The 18,073-nt window shown below is 39.0% G+C and overlaps 1 protein-coding gene across 1 annotated transcript in view; it reads right to left on the reverse strand.

Moving 5' to 3' along the window:
* Nucleotides 1-18,073, reverse strand: part of LOC122423127 — a 308,231-nt gene that overhangs the window by 275,046 nt on the left and 15,112 nt on the right. Inside the window, 4 exon segments of the mRNA XM_043439907.1 lie at nucleotides 13,194-13,508; nucleotides 13,626-13,637; nucleotides 14,641-14,943; nucleotides 15,020-15,112. Of these exon segments, the coding sequence (XP_043295842.1) occupies nucleotides 13,194-13,508; nucleotides 13,626-13,637; nucleotides 14,641-14,943; nucleotides 15,020-15,112 (723 nt within the window).

Raw genomic sequence — 18,073 nt, forward strand, 5'->3', positions numbered from 1 at the left:
CTCTTGGCTTGTCAGCTTTCTTCTGAGAAGTCCGCTGATATTCTTAACGTTCTTCAGGGAATTTCTTTTTTGTGAGCATTTGCTTTTATCTTGATGTTTCTAAAATTCTCCTTTTTGTTGATTACAAACAATGTGTCTTGGAGACAATCATTTTGAATGAACTCTGAGGAGTGGCCTATTAGCTACAGGAGCTTGAATGTCTACATCTTACCAGATGTGGAACTTACCTGGTATTATTTCTTTTGGTACAGCCTCTGTCCCTTTCTCCCTCTCTTCTCCTTCTGGGGTCCCAATAATGTTGCAGGTTGTTTCTGTTAATATTATCCCATTGTGCACACCAGTTCTTTCACACTTTTTTCATTCTTTTTTCTTCTTTGTCCTCTGGCTGGGTAATTTCAATTTTCTTTGAGTCTTCTGCCTCAAAGATTCTTCTGCTGTTGCTGATGCTCTCTGTAGCGTTTTCCCTTTTGTTGCATTTCATTCATTGTAATCTTAAAAAGAATTTCTGTTTGATCCTTCTCTTTTTCTGCCTCATTGCACAGCTTCAGGGATCTCAGTTCTCTGACCAGGATTGAATCCAGGCACAGCAGTGAAAGCATCAAATCCTAACCATAAACCAACATAAACTCCCTGTTTGCTTCCTTTTTTATGATTTCAGTCTCTTAAAAAAAAAAAAAAAAAAAACACCTGAATTTATTCTGTGGAGCAACTCAGAGCCCATGTACAACAGATGCTGAGCCCGTGCTCTAGGACCTGCAAACCACAAATAGGAGCCGGCATTCTGCGATTACTGAAGCCTGAGCTCCTAGAGCCTGTGCTCCATAACAAGAGAAGCCCCCGCATAGAGAAACCTGCTGTCCACAAAGAAGAGCAGTGCCTGCTTACCACAACTAGAGAAAGCCCATGTGCAGCAACAAAGACCCAGTAAAGCCAAAAATTAAAACAATAACAATAATGATAATAAACAAATTTTAATCTTATTTTGTTCACATATTCTTTTTCTGAATTGGATTGTTTATCTGTGTTTTTCTGGAGTTCACAGAGCTTCTTGGAGGGTATACTTTATTTCTTTCATCATACATCATTTATTTCATTACTTCCCAATGGTGAATAGCTATGTGAGCTGCCCTGGGAGAAGTCCTCTGTATCTTTCCATCCCCAAGCAGAGCCTAGAACTAAGAAGACTGCAAGCGTGACTGTAGATCAGAGCACTGGACATTGCAGAGCCATCAGTCAGGGACTGGGTGGATTCAACTCACAAGCAGGCCATCACTCTCAGGTCTTATGTTAGTTCAGCAGCTTCTCCAATAAGCAGGGTGACAATATATAGCCTTGACTTACTCCTTTCCCCATTTTGAACCAGTCTGTTGTTCCATGTCCAGTTCTAACTGTTGCTTTCTGACTGGCATACAGATTTCTCAAGAAGCAGGTCAGGTGGTCTGGTATTCCCATCTCTTGAAGAATTTTCCACAGTTTGTTGTGATCCACATAGTCAATAAAGCAGAAGTAGATGTTTTGATGATCATATGATAGAACAAAAACCTTCAGAGAATTGAATTTATACAGAATATTGACTTTGACCAGAGTGAAATTAAGTATTAATAAGAAAATATACTTAGCCATCCTTACTGGGAAAATTAAGAAATATTCTTCCAAAGAATTCCTGGGTCTGGAAATCACTTTCAAACTTGAAAATATTGTGAAATAATAGTAACAAAGATATGCTGTAACTAAATTCTTCCAATGCAACTAAAGTAGTATCTAAGGGAAATTTATACCCTAGATTTAGAAAAGAGGAAAGATGGAAAATGAAAAAATGTAAGCTTTCATTTAAGAAGCTAGGAGATGAGAAATAAAGCCTAAAGGATGTACAAGATTGGAATTAATAAAGAAAAAAATAAAAGTTAATCTAAAAAAGAAAGCACAAGACAAAGACAATAGAGGAAAGCCGTTCAAACATGCCTCACTGAAAATTGATCAACACTGAGCAATACTAATCAAGAGCAGAGAGAAAAAACTTAATACCAGAGTGAAAAGGCAAATCACTATAAATTATACAGATTTTTTTGTTCATAGATTTGAGATGCAATATACACATTTAATGTGGATAAATATTCAGAAGAGTTCCAGTTTCTCCACAAGCTTGCCAGCATTTGTCTTTTTTAAAATTATTGCCATTTTGACAGGTGTAAGATGACATCTCATTGTGGTTTTCATTTACATTTCTCTAATGATTAGAGATGTCAGTATATTTTCATATACCTGTTAGCTATCCATACGTCTTCTTTGGAGAAATGGCTAGTCCCTGACCAATTTTTTTAATCAGTTTATTAGAGCTTTTGCTGTTGTTGCTTTTGTTTTGCTCTTGAGCTGTAGGATTTTTGTATATTTTTCAAATTAATCCCTTATATGATTTGCTGCTAGGTGCCTTTTCACTCTACTGTTGCTTCTTTTACTGTCTTGCTGGTGTTCAGTCATTCAGTCGTGTCCAACTTGTTGCGACCCCATGGAGACTCCATGGGGTCCTCTGTCCATGAGATTTCCCAGGCAAGAATACTGGAGTGAGTTGCCATTTCCTTCTCAAGGGTATCTTCCTGACCCAGGGGTTGAATCCATGTCTTGTGTGTCTCCTCCACTGGTAGTTAAACTCCTTACCACTGAGCCATCTGGGATATTCTCACTTGTCTATTTTTATCTATTCTTTTGGTGTCATGTCCATGAGTTCATGAAATAATATATTTTTATTTTGAAATTATAAGTAAAAATACCACATATCTAAAGTGTAATTCCCAACTGGTGACAATATTACACCATCATACACAGTAAAGTAAATTCATATGCGGTAAGGTTTTAAATATTATTTAGTGGAATTATAAAATCATTTGTAGAAAATGAACTTGATTAAAAGTTATTTTGAGATGAAGAATGGCATTTGAAGCATTACATTAAAGGCATAGTCAAAAAACCAAAACATTATAAATGTGATCACATAACCTCCCATACACATATACAAACCTAAAATCATACACAAAAGATGGGGAAATATTTACAAAAACATGTAAGAAAAATGGTAAATGATGTTAGTTTATAGAGTTCCTAAAAATAAATAAGAGAATTTGCAAAATATTCTGGAGAAAAAATTAAAGGTAAAGAAAGATATCTGAAACACTTTAAATATTTACTTGTTAATCACTCTCCATATTCAATAACAAATGTAAACACAGGCATCTATAAATGCACACACACACACACACTAACACACCCCTGAATGAAGGAAGGACCTTGCATACTTTAATTACCCTGTGTTTCTTCTGTTAGGACAGTACTTGCACATTATATGCATTAATTCAACAAGTATGGATGGAGAGCATTTTCTAAATACCATGATAGGTGCTTCTTAAATATTTATTAAATAAATGAACAGATGAATAAAATTCAGTGAAGTAGATTTTCTTTAAATCAATGCTAATCAACAAAACAGTGAAGCAAATATAAATTAATGATAATGATTTATGAAAATAAAGTGTATTGAATAAAATTAGTCCATAAAGAGAATAAATTTATATTTAAAATTTCACTTACATAATTTTTAATAGAAAATAGTTAAATAGATTCTAAACTACTCTCATCTATTATTAAATATGACATATGTGCAAGAGAATATTTCTGTAGTAAAAAGAAACTCTTTAAGGGAATATACAGATTTACCAAGTAGACTTTAGAAAAAGATAGACAAATAGCTACTGAGTAAAGCAAAACCCTCCTTGCTATTCTTTGGAACTCTGCACTCAAATGGGTATACCTTTCATTTTCTCCTATGCTTTTTGCTTCTCTTCTTTTCACAACTATTTGTAAGGCCTCCTCAGATAGCCATTTTTCTTTTTTGCATTTTTTTTTCCTTGGGGATGGTCTTGATCCCTGTCTCCTGTACAATGTCATGAACCTCCGTCCATAGTTCATCAAGCACTCTGTCTACCAGATCTAGTCCCTTAAATCTATTTGTCACTTCCACTGTATAATCATAAGGGATTTGATTTAGGTCATACCTGAATGGTCTAGTGGTTTTCCCTACTTTCTTCAATTTAAGTCTGAATTTGGCAATAAGAAGTCTATGATCTGAGCCACAATCAGCTCCTGGTCTTGGTTTTGCTGACCATATAGAGCTTCTCCATCTTTGGCTGCAAAGAATATATAATCAATCTGATTTTGGTGTTGACCATCTGGTGATGTCCATGTGTACAGTTCTCTCTTGTGTTGTTGGAAGAAGGTGTTTGCTATGACCAGTGCATTCTCTTGGCAAAACTCTGTTAGCTTTTGCCCTGCTTCATTCCTTACTCCAAGGTCAAATTCGCCTGTTACTACAAGTGCTTCTTGACTTCTTAATTTTGCACTCCAGTCCCCTATAATGAAAGGGACATCTTTAGGGGGTGTTAGTTCTAGAAGGTCTTGTAAGTCTTCATAGAGCCGTTCAACTTCAGCTTCTTCAGCATTACTGGTTGGGGCATGCTGCTGCTGCTGCTAAGTCACTTCAGTCGTGTCCAACTCTGTGCAACCCCATAGACAGCAGCCCACCAGGCTCCCCTGCCCCTGGGATTCTCCAGGCAAGAACACTGGAGTGAGTTGCCATTTCCTTCTCCAATGGATGAAAGTGAAAAGTGAAAGTGAAGTCGCTCAGTTGTGTCCAACTCCCAGCGACCCCATGGATTGCAGCCTACCAGGCTCCTCCGTCCGTGGAATTTTCCAGGCAAGAGTACTGGAGTGGGTTGCCATTGCATAGACTTGGATTACTGTGATATTGAATGGCTTGCCTTGGAAACGAACAGAGATCATTCTGTCATTTTTGAGATTGTATCCAATTACTGCATTTTGGACAATTTTGTATGCTATGATGGCTACTCCATTTCTTCTAAGGGATTCTTGCCCACAGTAGTGGATATAAAATGGTCATCTGAGTTAAATTCACCCATTCCAGTCCATTTTAGTTTGCTGATTCCTAAAATATTGATGTTCACTTTTGGCATCTCCTGTTTGACCACTTCCCATTTGCCTTGATTCGTGGACCTAACATTCCAGATTCCTATGCAATATTGTTCTTCACAACATCAGACCTTGCTTCTATCCCCAGTCACATCCACAACTGGGTGTTTTCTTTGCTTTGACTCCATCTCTTCATTCTTTCTGGAGTTATTTCTCCACTGATCTCTGGTAGCAATTTAGGCACCTACCAAATTGGGGAGTTCATCTTTTAGTGTCTTATCTTTTTGCCTTTTAATACTGTTCATGGGGTTCTCAAGGCAGGAATACTGAAGTGGTTTGCCATTCCCTTCTCCAGTGGACCACATTTTTTGTCAGAACTTTCCACCATGACCTGTCTGTCTTGAGATGGATCCGTGGTTGTATTGGCATGGCTCATAGTTTCACTGAGTTAGGCAAGGCTGTGGTCCATATAATCTGATTGGTCAGTTTTCTGTGATTGTGGTTTTCAGTCTGTCTGCCCTCTGATGGAGGAGGACAAGAGGCTTATGGAAGCTCCCTGAAGGGAGAGAATAGCAAGGAGAGATAAGAAAGGCTTCCTCAGTGATCAATGCAAAGAAATAGAGGAAACCTATAGAATGGGAAAAACTAGAGATCTCTTCAAGAAAATTAGAGATACCAAGGGAATATTTCATGCAAAGATGGGATCAATAAAGGACAGAAATGGTATGGACCTAACAGAAGCAGAAGGTATTAAGAAGAGGTGGTAAGAATACACAGAAAAACTATACAAAAAAGATCTTCATGACCCAGATAATCATGATGGTATGATCACTCACCTAGAGCCAGACATCCTGGAATTTGAAGTCAAGTGGGCCTTAGGAAGCATCACTATGAACAAAGCTAGTGGAGGTGATGGAATTCCAGTTGAGCTATTTCAAATCCTAAAAGATGATGCTGTGAAAGTGCTGCACTCAATATGCCAGCAAATTTGGAAAACTCAGCAGTGGCCTCAGAACTGAAAAGAGTCAGTTTTCATTCCAATCCCAAAGAAAGGCAATGTCTAAAAATGTTCAAACTACCACACAATTGCACTCATCTCACATGCTAGCAAAGTAATGCTGAAAATTCTCCAAGCCAGGCTTCAACAATACATGAACTGTGAACTTCCAAATGTTCAAGCTGGTTTTAGAAAAGGCAGAGGAACCAGAGACCAAATTGCCAACATTTGTTGGATCATTGAAAAAGCAAGAAAGTTCCAGAAAAAACATCTGTTTCTATTTTGTTGACTATGCCAAAGTCTTTGACTGTGTGGGCCACAACAAACTGTGGGAAATTCTTCAAGAGATGGGAATACCAGACCACCTGACCTGCCTCTTGAGAAATCTGTATGCAGGTCAGGAAGCAACAGTTAGAACTGGACATGGAACAACAGACTGGTTCCTAATAGGGAAAGAAATACCTCGAGGCTATAAATTGTCACTCTGCTTAATTAACTTATATGCAGAGTACATCATGAGAAATGCTGGGCTGGATGAAGCACAAACCGGAATCAAGATTGCTGGGAGAAATATCAATAACCTCAGATATGCAGATGACACCACCCTTATGGCAGAAACTGAAGAAAAACTAAAGAGCCTCTTGATGAAAGTGAAAGAGGAGAGTGAAAAAGTTGGCTTAAAGCTCAACATTCAGAAAATGAAGATCTGGCATCTGGTCCCATCACTTCATGGCAAATAAATGGGGAAACATTGGAAACAGTGACAGACTTTAGTTTGGGGGGGGCTCCAAAATCACTACAGATGGTGACTGCGGCCATAAAATTAAAAGATGCTTACTCCTTGGAAGAAAAGCTATGACCAACCTAGGCAGCATATTAAAAAACAGAGACATTACTTTGTCACCAAAGTCTGTCTAGTCAAGGCTATGGTTTTTCCAGTAGTCATGTATGGATGTGAGAGTTGGACTAGAAAAAAAGCTGAGCACCAAAGAATTGATGCTTTGGTGTTGGAGAAGACTCTTGAGAGTCCCTTGGACTGCAAGGAGTTCAAACCAGTCCATCCTAAAGGAAATCAGTCCTGAATATTCATTGGAAGGACTGATGCTGAAGCTGAAACTCCAATACTTTGGTCACCTGATGTGAAGAACTGACTCATTGGTAAAGACCCTAATGTTGGGAAAGATTGAAAGGGGGAGGAGAAGGGGACCACAAAGGATGAGATGATTGAATGGTGTCACTGATTCAATGGACATGAGTTTGAGTAAACCCTGGGAGTTGGTGATGGACAGGGAGGCCTGGTGTGCTGCAGTCCATGGGGTTACAAGGAGTCAGACACGACTGAGTGGCTGAACTGAACTGAAAGTAAAACTGTCTGCAGTAGACTCAAATAGATATATTGAGAAAGCTAAGTAATCAGAGGAAACAGAAATTACAAACAAAACACCAAGAAAAAGGCACGAAAGTCTGAAACTGAAAGAAATATACATAAGTGTAAAATGTACCTGTTAAAAAATATCTGAATTAATGTATTCTTTCCACATCATCCTATCAAAACTCCTACACAATCTATACAGAGATCCTCTGACAAAGTGATGGCAAGATCTCTGTGAGGTGGTTACTCACTTTCAGGGTCAGAGACTTAACCACCACCCACTTCCTGGTGCTTTACTGTAGGAAAAATATCATCAATAAAAGTTTAATAGTTTAATGCTTCTTTAGCCTTCAAGTGGAAAAGACAAAGTGATGAGGAAAGAGAGGCAAGGAGTGGTGAATATATGTTTTTGAAATGTCTGTCACCACATTCTCTCTGGTATGTGAAGTATCTATCACCACATTCTCTCAGGCAGCACCCAGCATACCATTCAAGATATATCTGAATGGGGTGTGTGTGTGTGTATGTGCTTGTGTATGTCGGAAAGAGAAAGAGAAAGAAATGTTGGAAGGAATAAGCACTTTGGTTTGAATATCTGTCATCCCCCAACATTTATTTATTTCATTCAGCACTTACTGTTGAAATCCCAACTCCCAGTGTAACGGTATTAAGTGGTGGAACCTTCTCAGCCTCTTCCAAAAGCAGAAGAAAGGAACACTGTCAAACTCATTTTATGAGGCCAACATTATTCTGATATCAAAACCAGACAAGGACACCACAAGAAATATCTCTGATAAGCAAAGGGACAAAAATCCTCAACAAAATATTAGAAAACGTAATTCAATAATGCATTCAAAGGATCATGCACGATGATCAAGTGAGATTTGTTCCAAAGAATGCAAGGATCGTTCAATATTCACAGACTAATCAATGTGATACACCAAGTAAACAAAATGAAAATGAAAATCATATCCTCTCAGGAGATGTAAAAAAAACATTTGAAAACATTAGTATCCATTTCTGGTTTAAAAAACCTCTATAAAGTAGATACAGACAGATTATACCTCAACATAATAAAGACCATATGACAAACTCACAGCTAACCTCATACTCAACAGTAAAAATCTGAATATTTTTTCTCTGAGATCAGATGCAAGACAAAGATGCCTAATCACCACTTATATTCAACATAGTTTTGGTATTCCTAGCCAAAACAATCAGGCAAGGAAAAAAAATAAGGACATAAAAGTCTGAAAGGAAGAGGTAAAACTGATGCTATTTGGAGATTTCATGATATTATATATAGAAAACCCTAAAGCCCCCACCAAAACCTGTTAGAACTAACACACTCAGTGAAGTCGTAAGATACAAACTTCATATACAAAAATCAGTTGCATTTCTATACACTAATAACAAATTGCCATAAGGAAAAATTAAGAAAACAATTCTATTTACAGTGGAACAAAAACTGAAAAATTATTAGGGACAAATTTAACCAAAGAGGTGATAGTCCTGTACACTGAAACTCTAAGGCACTGATGAAAGATAGTGGATTTTGTTATCAAAATTCCAAAGGAAATTTTCACAGACATGGAACAAACAATTCTAAAATTTGTATGGAACCACAAAGGACACTGAATAGCCAAAGCAATCTTGAGAAAGAAGAACAGTATTGGAGGTGCCATGTTTCCTGATTTAAAACTATATTTCAAAGCTGTATTAAGGAAAACAGTATAGTGTTGGTATAAAAATGGGTGCAGAGATCAACAGAATAGAATAGGGAGCCCGGAAATAAACCCAAATACATACAGTTAATTAATTTTTGACAGAGGAACTAGGAATATGCAATGCAGAAAGGACAGTCTCTTCAATAAATGGTGTTGGGAAAACTGGACAGCTACATGCAAAAAATAAAACTGGACCACTCTCTTATACCATTCACAGAAATTAATTCAAAATGGATCAAAGACTTAATCATAAGTCCTGCAGCCATAAAAATCCTGGAAGAAAAAATAGGAAGAAAAAGTCATAGACATTAGTTTGGGGGGTAGCTTTTTGGATTTGATGCCAAAAGCAAAGGCAACAAGAGCAAAACTAACTAAGCAGGACGACATAAAACTAAAAAGCTTCTGCACAACAAAGGGCACCATCAGCAAAATGAGGAACTTGCCGGGTAGTCCAGTGGTCAGGACTCAGTGCTTCCACTACCATGGCCCAGATTAAATCTCTGGGGAACTAAGATCCAGTAGGCCATGCAGGTGGGTAAATATATAAATAAAGGGCAAAGATATTGTGGTGAAAAATAGTTTTTAAAAAATGGAAAGACAATCTATAGTATTGGAGAAAATATTTGCAAAATATATGTCTGATATGGGTTAATATGTGGAATACATAAAGAACTCATACAACTCAATAGCAAAAGAATACAATCTCATTTAAAAATGGGCAGAATAGAAAACCCTAAAGACTCTACCAGAAAATTACTAGAGCTAATCAATGAATACAGTAATGCTGCAGGATATAAAATTAACACACAAAAATCCCTTGCATTCCTATATGCTAACAATGAGAAAACAGAAAGAGAAATTAAGGAAACAATACCATTCACCATTGCAACGAAAAGAATAAAATACTTAGGAGTATATCTACCTAAAGAAACGAAAGACCTATATATAGAAAACTATAAAATACTGATTAAAGAAATCAAAGAGGACACAAATAGATGGAGAAATATACTGTGTTCATGGATTGGAAGAATCAATATTGTGAAAATGACTACACTACTCAAAGCAATCTATAGATTCAATGCAATCCCTATCAAGCTACCAATGGTATTTTTCACCAAACTAGAACAAATAATTTCACATTTGTATGGAAATACAAAAAACCTCAAATAGCCAAAGCAATCTTGAGAAAGAAGAATGGAACTGGAGGAACCAACCTGCCTGACTTCAAGCTCTACTACAAAGCCACAGTCATCAAGAGAGTATGGTACTGGCACAAAGACAGAAATATACATCAATGGAACAAAATAGAAAGCCCAGAGATAAATCTATGTACCTATGGACACCTTATCTTCAACAAAGGAGGCAAGGATATACAATGGAAAAAAGACAACCTCTTTAACAAGTGGTGCTGGGAAAACTGGCCAACCACCTGTAAAAGAATGAAACTAGAACACTTTCTAACACCATACACAAAAATAAACTCAAAATGGATTAAAGATCTAAATGTAAGACCAGAAACTATAAAACTCCTAGAGGAGAACATAGGCAAAACCCTCTCCGACATAAATCACAGCAGGATCCTCTATGACCCACCTCCCAGAATATTGGAAATAAAAGCAAAAATAGACAAATGGGACCTAATGAAACTTAAAAGCTTTTGCACAGCAAAGGAAACTATATGCAAGGTGAAAAGACAGCCTTCAGAATGGGTGAAAATAATAGCAAACAAAGCAACAGAAAAAGGATTAATTTCAAAAATATACAAGCAACTCCTGCACCTCAATTCCAGAAAAATAAATGACCCAATCAAAAAATGGGCCAAAGAACTAAACAGACATTTCTCCAAAGAAGACATACAGATGGCTAACAAACACATGAAAAGATGCTCAACATCACTCATTATCAGAGAAATGCAAATCAAAACCACAATGAGGTACCATCTCACACCAGTCAGAATGGCTGCTATCCAAAAGTCTACAAGCAATAAATGCTGGAGAGGGTGTGGAGAAAAGGGAACCCTCCTACACTGTTGGTGGGAATGCAAACTAGTACAGCCACTATGGAGAACAGTGTGGAGATTCCTTAAAAAAAACTGGAAATAGAACTGCCATATGACCCAACAATCCCACTCCTGGGCATACACACCAAGGAAACCAGATCTGAAAGAGACATGTGCACCCTAGTGTTCATCACAACACTGTTTATAACAGACAGGACATGGAAGCAACCTAGATGCCCATCAGCAGACGAATGGATAAGGAAGGTACATATACACCATGGAATATTACTCAGCCATTAAAAAGAATTCATTTGAATCAGTTCTAAAGACATGGATGAAACTGGAGCCCATTATACAGAGTGAAGTAAGCCAGAAAGATAAAGACCAATATAGTATACTAATGCATATATATGAAATTTTAAAAGATGGTAGCAATAACCCTATATGCAAAACAGAAAAAGAGACACAGATATACAGAACAGACTTTGGGACTCTGTGGGAGAAGGCGAGGGTGGGATGTCCTGAGAGAATAGCATTGAAACAAGTATACTATCAAGGGTGAAACAGATCACCAGCCCAGGTTGGATGCATGAGACAAATGCTCAGGGCTGGTACACTGGGAAGACCCAGAGAGATGGGATGGGGAGGGAGGAGGGAGGGGGGATCAGGGTGGGAACACATGCAAATCCATGGCTGATTCATGTCAATGTATGGCAAAAACCACTACAATATTGTAAAGTAATTAGCCTCCAACTAATAAAAATAAAAGAAAAAAATGGGCAGAGGACCTGAATAGACATTTTTTCAAAGAAAACATACAGTTGTTCATGAAAAGGTACATGAAATGATATACAACATTACTAATCGTCAAGAAAATGCAAATCAAAACCACAATGAGATATCACCTCATAGGGTTGTTTTTAATCAAAAAGACAAGAAATAACAAGAATTTTTGAGAATGTGGCTAGAAGAGAAAGGTTGTGCACAGTTGGGGAAAAGATAAGTTGGCGTAGCCACCATGGAAAACAGTATTAAGGTTCCTCAACAGTAACTGAAACCTAAAAATAGAACTGCCATGTGATTTAGTAATTTCACTTTGGGGTATTTATCTGAAGAAAATAAAAACACTAACTTAAAAAGATATGTGCAACCCAATGTTCATTGAAGAATTATTCAAAATAGCCAAACAACATTAAGCCTTTTTTGATGGATGAATGGATAAATAAAATTTGCTATGTACATATATCCAACCATAAAAAAGAAGAAAATATTGCCATTTGCAACATGGATGGAACTTGAGGGCATTATGCTAAATAATTCAGACAGAAAAAGAAAAATACCATTAATCTTATTTGTATGTGGATTATTAAAAACAAAACAAAACCCAAAACAGAAAAATGAGTTCAGAGATGCAAAGAACAGTTTGGTGGTTTCCAGAGAGTCAACGTGGTCAAAATGGGATGGGTGAAAGTAGCCAAAAGATACAAACTTCCAGGTCTAAAATTAATGTCATGCAGATGTAATGTACAGCATGGTGACTACAGCTAACCCTGTATTTTATACTTGAGAGTAGGTAGGAGAAGACATCTTAAAGTTTTCATCATAAGAAAAAAAATTGTAACTACATGTTGTGATGGATATTACTATACATGTGCTGATTATTTACCAATATGTACAAATAGATAAATACTATATTGTGCACTGAGGACTAGTAAACAATGTTACAAGAATTACATCTCAAAAATTTTAACAAGTTTGGAATACATGAATTAAATTAGTCCCATCCTTACCTCATTTAGGCTTCTCTGGTGGCTCAGATGGTAAAGAATCTGACTGCAATGCGGAAGACCGATTTTGATACCTGGGGTCAGGATGATCCCCTGGAGAAGGGAGGAGCAACCCACTCCAGTATTCTTGATGGAGAATTCCATGGACAGAGGAACTTGGCAGGCTATATAGTCCATGGTGTTGCAAAGGGTCAGACACGACTGAGTGACTAACATTTTTACTTCATGTCATTTTGTGTACCCAAATTAAACTCATCACTTAGATTTTAAAATATCAAATCTCACTGCATCCTACAGGGTTGGTTCAGACATACAGAAAGAGACAGTAAGTCACCTGCACACGAGATATAGGCTTCCTCCTTTGGAGACCATGAAGTGTGATTCTAAGTGTCAGAAGAACACTGCCAGAGAGAGGTATCAGTTTTCCGACAGCAGATTCCATCTACCCACCGGAGTCTGGAACCTTCCCTGAGACCAACAGAAGAGTTGAGGGTTCCACTGTCCCCACAGCCAAGCTGTCTGCAGATCATGGACACAGTGATGTGTTCCATGGGGCTGTGGCAGACACTGCCCAAGGTCCTGTTGTAGAAAACTTCCAGCCACCCAGCACACTGCTGGTCTTCACTCAGCATCCTGAGGGCCAGGAACTCTAAGGTTAAAAGGGAAGGAGACAGGACACAGTGAAAATTTTGCTGGATGTTTTAGGTTCTCCTTTCTTCTAGAAATGGTGAACATTCATCTCTGACCTTGTTCAAGAGATACCCACTAGATAACAAGACTGACATCGCCTCCCTTTTAACTGACTTTGTCCATTTGTGTCTATCTTTCTATTTCTACCACAATGGTGTAGTGGATATGAACTGAAAGGAAGACCAAACTCGTGGGTGCTAGTGAGGGAGGGAAGCTGAATCCTGCTTCCTGATGAAATCTTTGAAGAGTATGTCAAAGGGATGTGATGTGGATATTGGGGAGACAGGCAGAATAATTAATCCCAAAATGTCCACATCCCAAACTCTGCAACTTGTGAATCTGTTACCATATCTGACAAGAGGGATTTACAAATATGATTAAGGTAAGGACCGTGAGATGGTGAGTTTAAGCTAGAATATTGTACTAACTTGTACTAATGTGAGCCGAGTCTAACCACATCCTTAGACCCACTGTCTTTAAAAGTAGAATACTTTTCTTAGCTCTGGTTAGAGAGAGAGATGTGACTCTGGATAATGGTTGAAGACAGGCAGCATTGCTGATCTGAAAATGGATGAAGGGGGCTATGAACCAAAGGATGTAAGCAGTTTCTAGAAGCTTGAAAAGACAAGAAACAGATTTGCCCCTAAAGCCGCAAAAGTGATGAGGCGCTGCTGAAGCCTTGATCCCAGCCCACTGAGATCCCTGCTGGACATCTAAGCTACAGAAGTAAGGCAACAAACACATATTGTTTTAAACCACTAGTTGGTATATTGTTACCTAAGCAAATGAAAACTAGTACTGTGGGTTTAAATTTTCTGTGTGTAACTGGAGAGAGCTCTGCTTTCAAGAAAGCCTGTGACAAAAGGCTCTGCCTGGAAACACCGCTGAAAAGAAAGCACCAGAACCTCAGCTGCTGCAGGAGGAAGTGAAAGCACCTCTTCACATTTTCTGGAAAGACAGGCTCCATGAGAGGAAGCCTCCTTCTCTTGTCCTTTCAGCATCTCTCCCTCAGGACTCAGACCCCAGTCCTCCAGGGCCCCACCCCTCCTCTAGCCTATGGACAGTGTGCAGCGCAGACCTAAGCAGATGACCCCCCGCGTCCTCCTTGTGTCTGCAGTTGTGCCAGCCCCAGTCCCGGGAAGGGCACCTCCGCACGTGGGACTCCTTTCCTGTGCAATTCAGGTCGTCCAGCCAGATGGGCCCTGATCCCACCCCGAAGTGAGCAGATCCCATGGCATTGAGGGCTTGTCCACAGCCCAGCTGCCTGCACACCACGCGGGCATCATCCAGGTCCCAGCCGTCATCACAGATGGTGCCCCAGGAGTCCTGGTCCAGGATCTCCACTCTCCCGGCGCAGGGACCGCCCCCGTCCACCAGGCGGAGCTGTCTGCTGTCTGAGGAGAGAGAAATGGGACAATGGGAGTGTTGACAGGGGAATGAGAAGGGTCTCCTCTCCTGTGGGACCCTCACCTGAGCAGTAGGGGGCGCTCTCCTCTGAGGCCGTAGAGCCTGCTGGTTCAGATACGGAGTCGTTGCACTGTGGCAGCACCTGAGTGTGATTTCCTGCAGAAACAACAATGATCAGAAGTCTGGAAGGGTTGAAGAACAAGAAACTGTTAAGGGAAATAATGACCTAGTGATGGAGCCTAAGATGAAAGCTGTGACCCAGCAGTAAAGTTATCATAATCTTAGTGTTCACATTCTCCAAGGAGAGTTCTGCTTCTGACAGTACCACAATTTTTGTTTTAACCCAAGTGTTGCTGTAAGAATGAGTTAAGTAAGATGTTCTATCCCTAAATCTATCCCTGAGCTGTGCTTCGTCACTCAGGCTTGTCTGATTCTTTGCAACCCTGTGGACTGTAGCCCCCCAGGATCCTCTGTCCATGTTGATTCTCCAGGCAAGAATAGTGGAGTGGGTTGCCACACCTTCCTCTAGGGGATCTTCCCAACCCAGGGATGGAACCCAGGTCTCCAGCTTTGATGCTTTACTGTCTAAGCCACCAGGGAAGCCCAAATCTACACTTAAGTAGAAGCAAAACAAAATTCTTTCTGAATGAGTTCTACAATTTCTTCAATATCTATCTTTAAAACAAACACATTTACAATAGATCTCATGAAAAATGGAAAGGAAAAAGGAGACATTAAAAAGAATTCCCCAGGGTTTTCAGCTGCTAGAGTTACCTGACAGAGAATTTAAATAGCCATGATTAAAGTGCTTGTGGAATTAAGCACTGACAAAATGTGTATCTTTGTAGAGAAATGATAACAAAAACCAAATACTTCTAGAGCACAAAAACTTGTTACTTGAAACTAAGAACTAAAGAATAAGTGTATCCCATCAGTCTAACGAGATGGATGAAACTGGAGCCCATCATACAGAGTGAAGTAAGCCAGAAAGATAAAGACCAATACAGTATACTAACACATATATATGGAATTTAGAAAGATGGTAACGATAACCCTATATGCAAAACAGAAAAAGAGACCCCGATGTACAGAACAGAATTTTGGACTCTGTGGGAGAAGGCGAGGGTCGGATGTTTCGAGAGAACAGCATCGAAACATGTATATTATCAAGGGTGAAGCAGATCACCAGCCCAGGCTGGATGCATGAGACACGTGCTCGGGCCTGGTGCACTGGGAAGACTCAGAGGAATCGGGTGGAGAGGGAGGTAGGAGGGGGGATCGGGATGGGGAATACATGTAAATCCATGGCTGATTCATGTCAATGTATGACAAAAACCACTACAATATTGTAAAGTAATTAGCCTCCAACTAATAAAAATAAATGGAAAAAAAAAAAGAATAAGTGTAGCCACACATTAGCTCAGCATAAGGTACAAACATCAAAATGCAAGATCAGAGGATATTCTTCAAATTAGAAATTCAGGTTCTGGTTATATTGTTGTATAGCAGATTTTTCCCCAAAACTTAGTTCAGTCACTCAGTCATGTCCGATTCTTTGCGAGCCCATGGACTGCAGCATACCAGGCTTCACTGTCCATCACCAACTCCCAGAGCTTGCTCAAACTCATATCCATCAAGTCACTGATGCCATCCAACCACCTCATCCTCTGTTGTCCCCTTCTCCTCCTGCCTTCAATCTTTCCCAGCATCAGAGTCTTTTCAGATGAGTCAGTTCTTCACATCAGGTGGCCAAAGTATTGGAACTTCAGCTGCAGCAACAGTCCCTCCAATGAATATTCAGGACTGATTTCCTTTAGGACTGACTGGTTTGATTTCCTTGCAGTCCAAGGGACTCTCAAGAGTCTTCTTCAACAACACAGTTCAAAAGCATCAGTCCTTCAGCACTCAGCCTTCTTTATGGTCCACCTCTCACATTCATACATGACTACTGGAAAAACGATAGTTTTGACTAGATGGGTCTTTGTTGGCAAACCAATATCTCTGCTTTTTAATATGCTGTCTAGGTTGGTCATAGCTTTTCTTACAAAGAGTAAGCATCTTTTAATTTCATGGCTACAATCACCATCTGCAGTGATTTTGGAGCCCCCAAAAATAAAGTCTGTCACTGTTTCCATTGTTTCCCCATCTATTTGCCATGAAGTGATGGGACCGGATGTCATGATCTTTGTTTTTTGAATGTTGAGTTTTAAGCCAACTATTTCACTCTCCTCTTTCACTTTCATCAAGAGGCTTTTCAGTTCCTGTTCGCTTTCTGCCTTAAGGGTAGTGTCATTAGCATATCTGAGGTCTGTGATATTTCTCTTTGCAATCTTGATTCCAACTTGTGATTCATCCAGCCAGTCATTTCACATGATGTACTCTGCATATAAGTTAAATAAGCAGAGTGACAAAATACAGCCTTGACGTACTCCTTTCCCAATTTGGAAACAGTCTGGTGTTCCATGTCCAGTTCTAACTGTTGCTTCTTGACCTGCATACAGTTTGCCCAGGAGGTAGGTAAGGTGGCCTGGTATTCCCATTTCTTGAAGAATTTTCCACAGTTTGTTGTGATCCACATAGTCAAAGGGTTGGCGTAGTCAATAATGCAGAAGTAGATGCTTTTCTGGAACTCTCTTGCTTTTTCTGTGATCCAACAGATGTTAGCAATTTGATCATTATGAAAAGGCAAAATTTAGTAGCTGAAGGAAAAATATATATACTTCATTTTGCTTATGACTTTGGCTCATTAATCAGAAAAAGATTCAGTTTGGCAGTCTTTCCGTCGGGTCTTTCAGTGCTGCAATTAGATATCACCTGGAGCTGAAGTCATTTAAAGACTTGACTGAACTCTGATTCTGTAAGGAAATTCCCAGAAGTGTCCTAAAGGTAAAGGAACATCATATCTTCAACTTAATTCAGAAAGATTTTGCATATTCAGGAAGAAATGGGGCAGAAGGGAAACAGAGAAGGAAGGACAGAGAGAGAGATTAAAGAAAATGTTGATACTAACATTGAGAATCCAGGTAAAGTCATAAGGGAATTTTTATATTATTTTCCCAACATTTGTATAAGTCTCAAGTTACATCAAAATTTAAAAAATTGAAAGATGAAAACAAG

This window comes from Cervus canadensis, chromosome 21 (assembly GCF_019320065.1).
Source record: "Cervus canadensis isolate Bull #8, Minnesota chromosome 21, ASM1932006v1, whole genome shotgun sequence".
Lineage (NCBI taxonomy): Eukaryota > Metazoa > Chordata > Mammalia > Artiodactyla > Cervidae > Cervus > Cervus canadensis.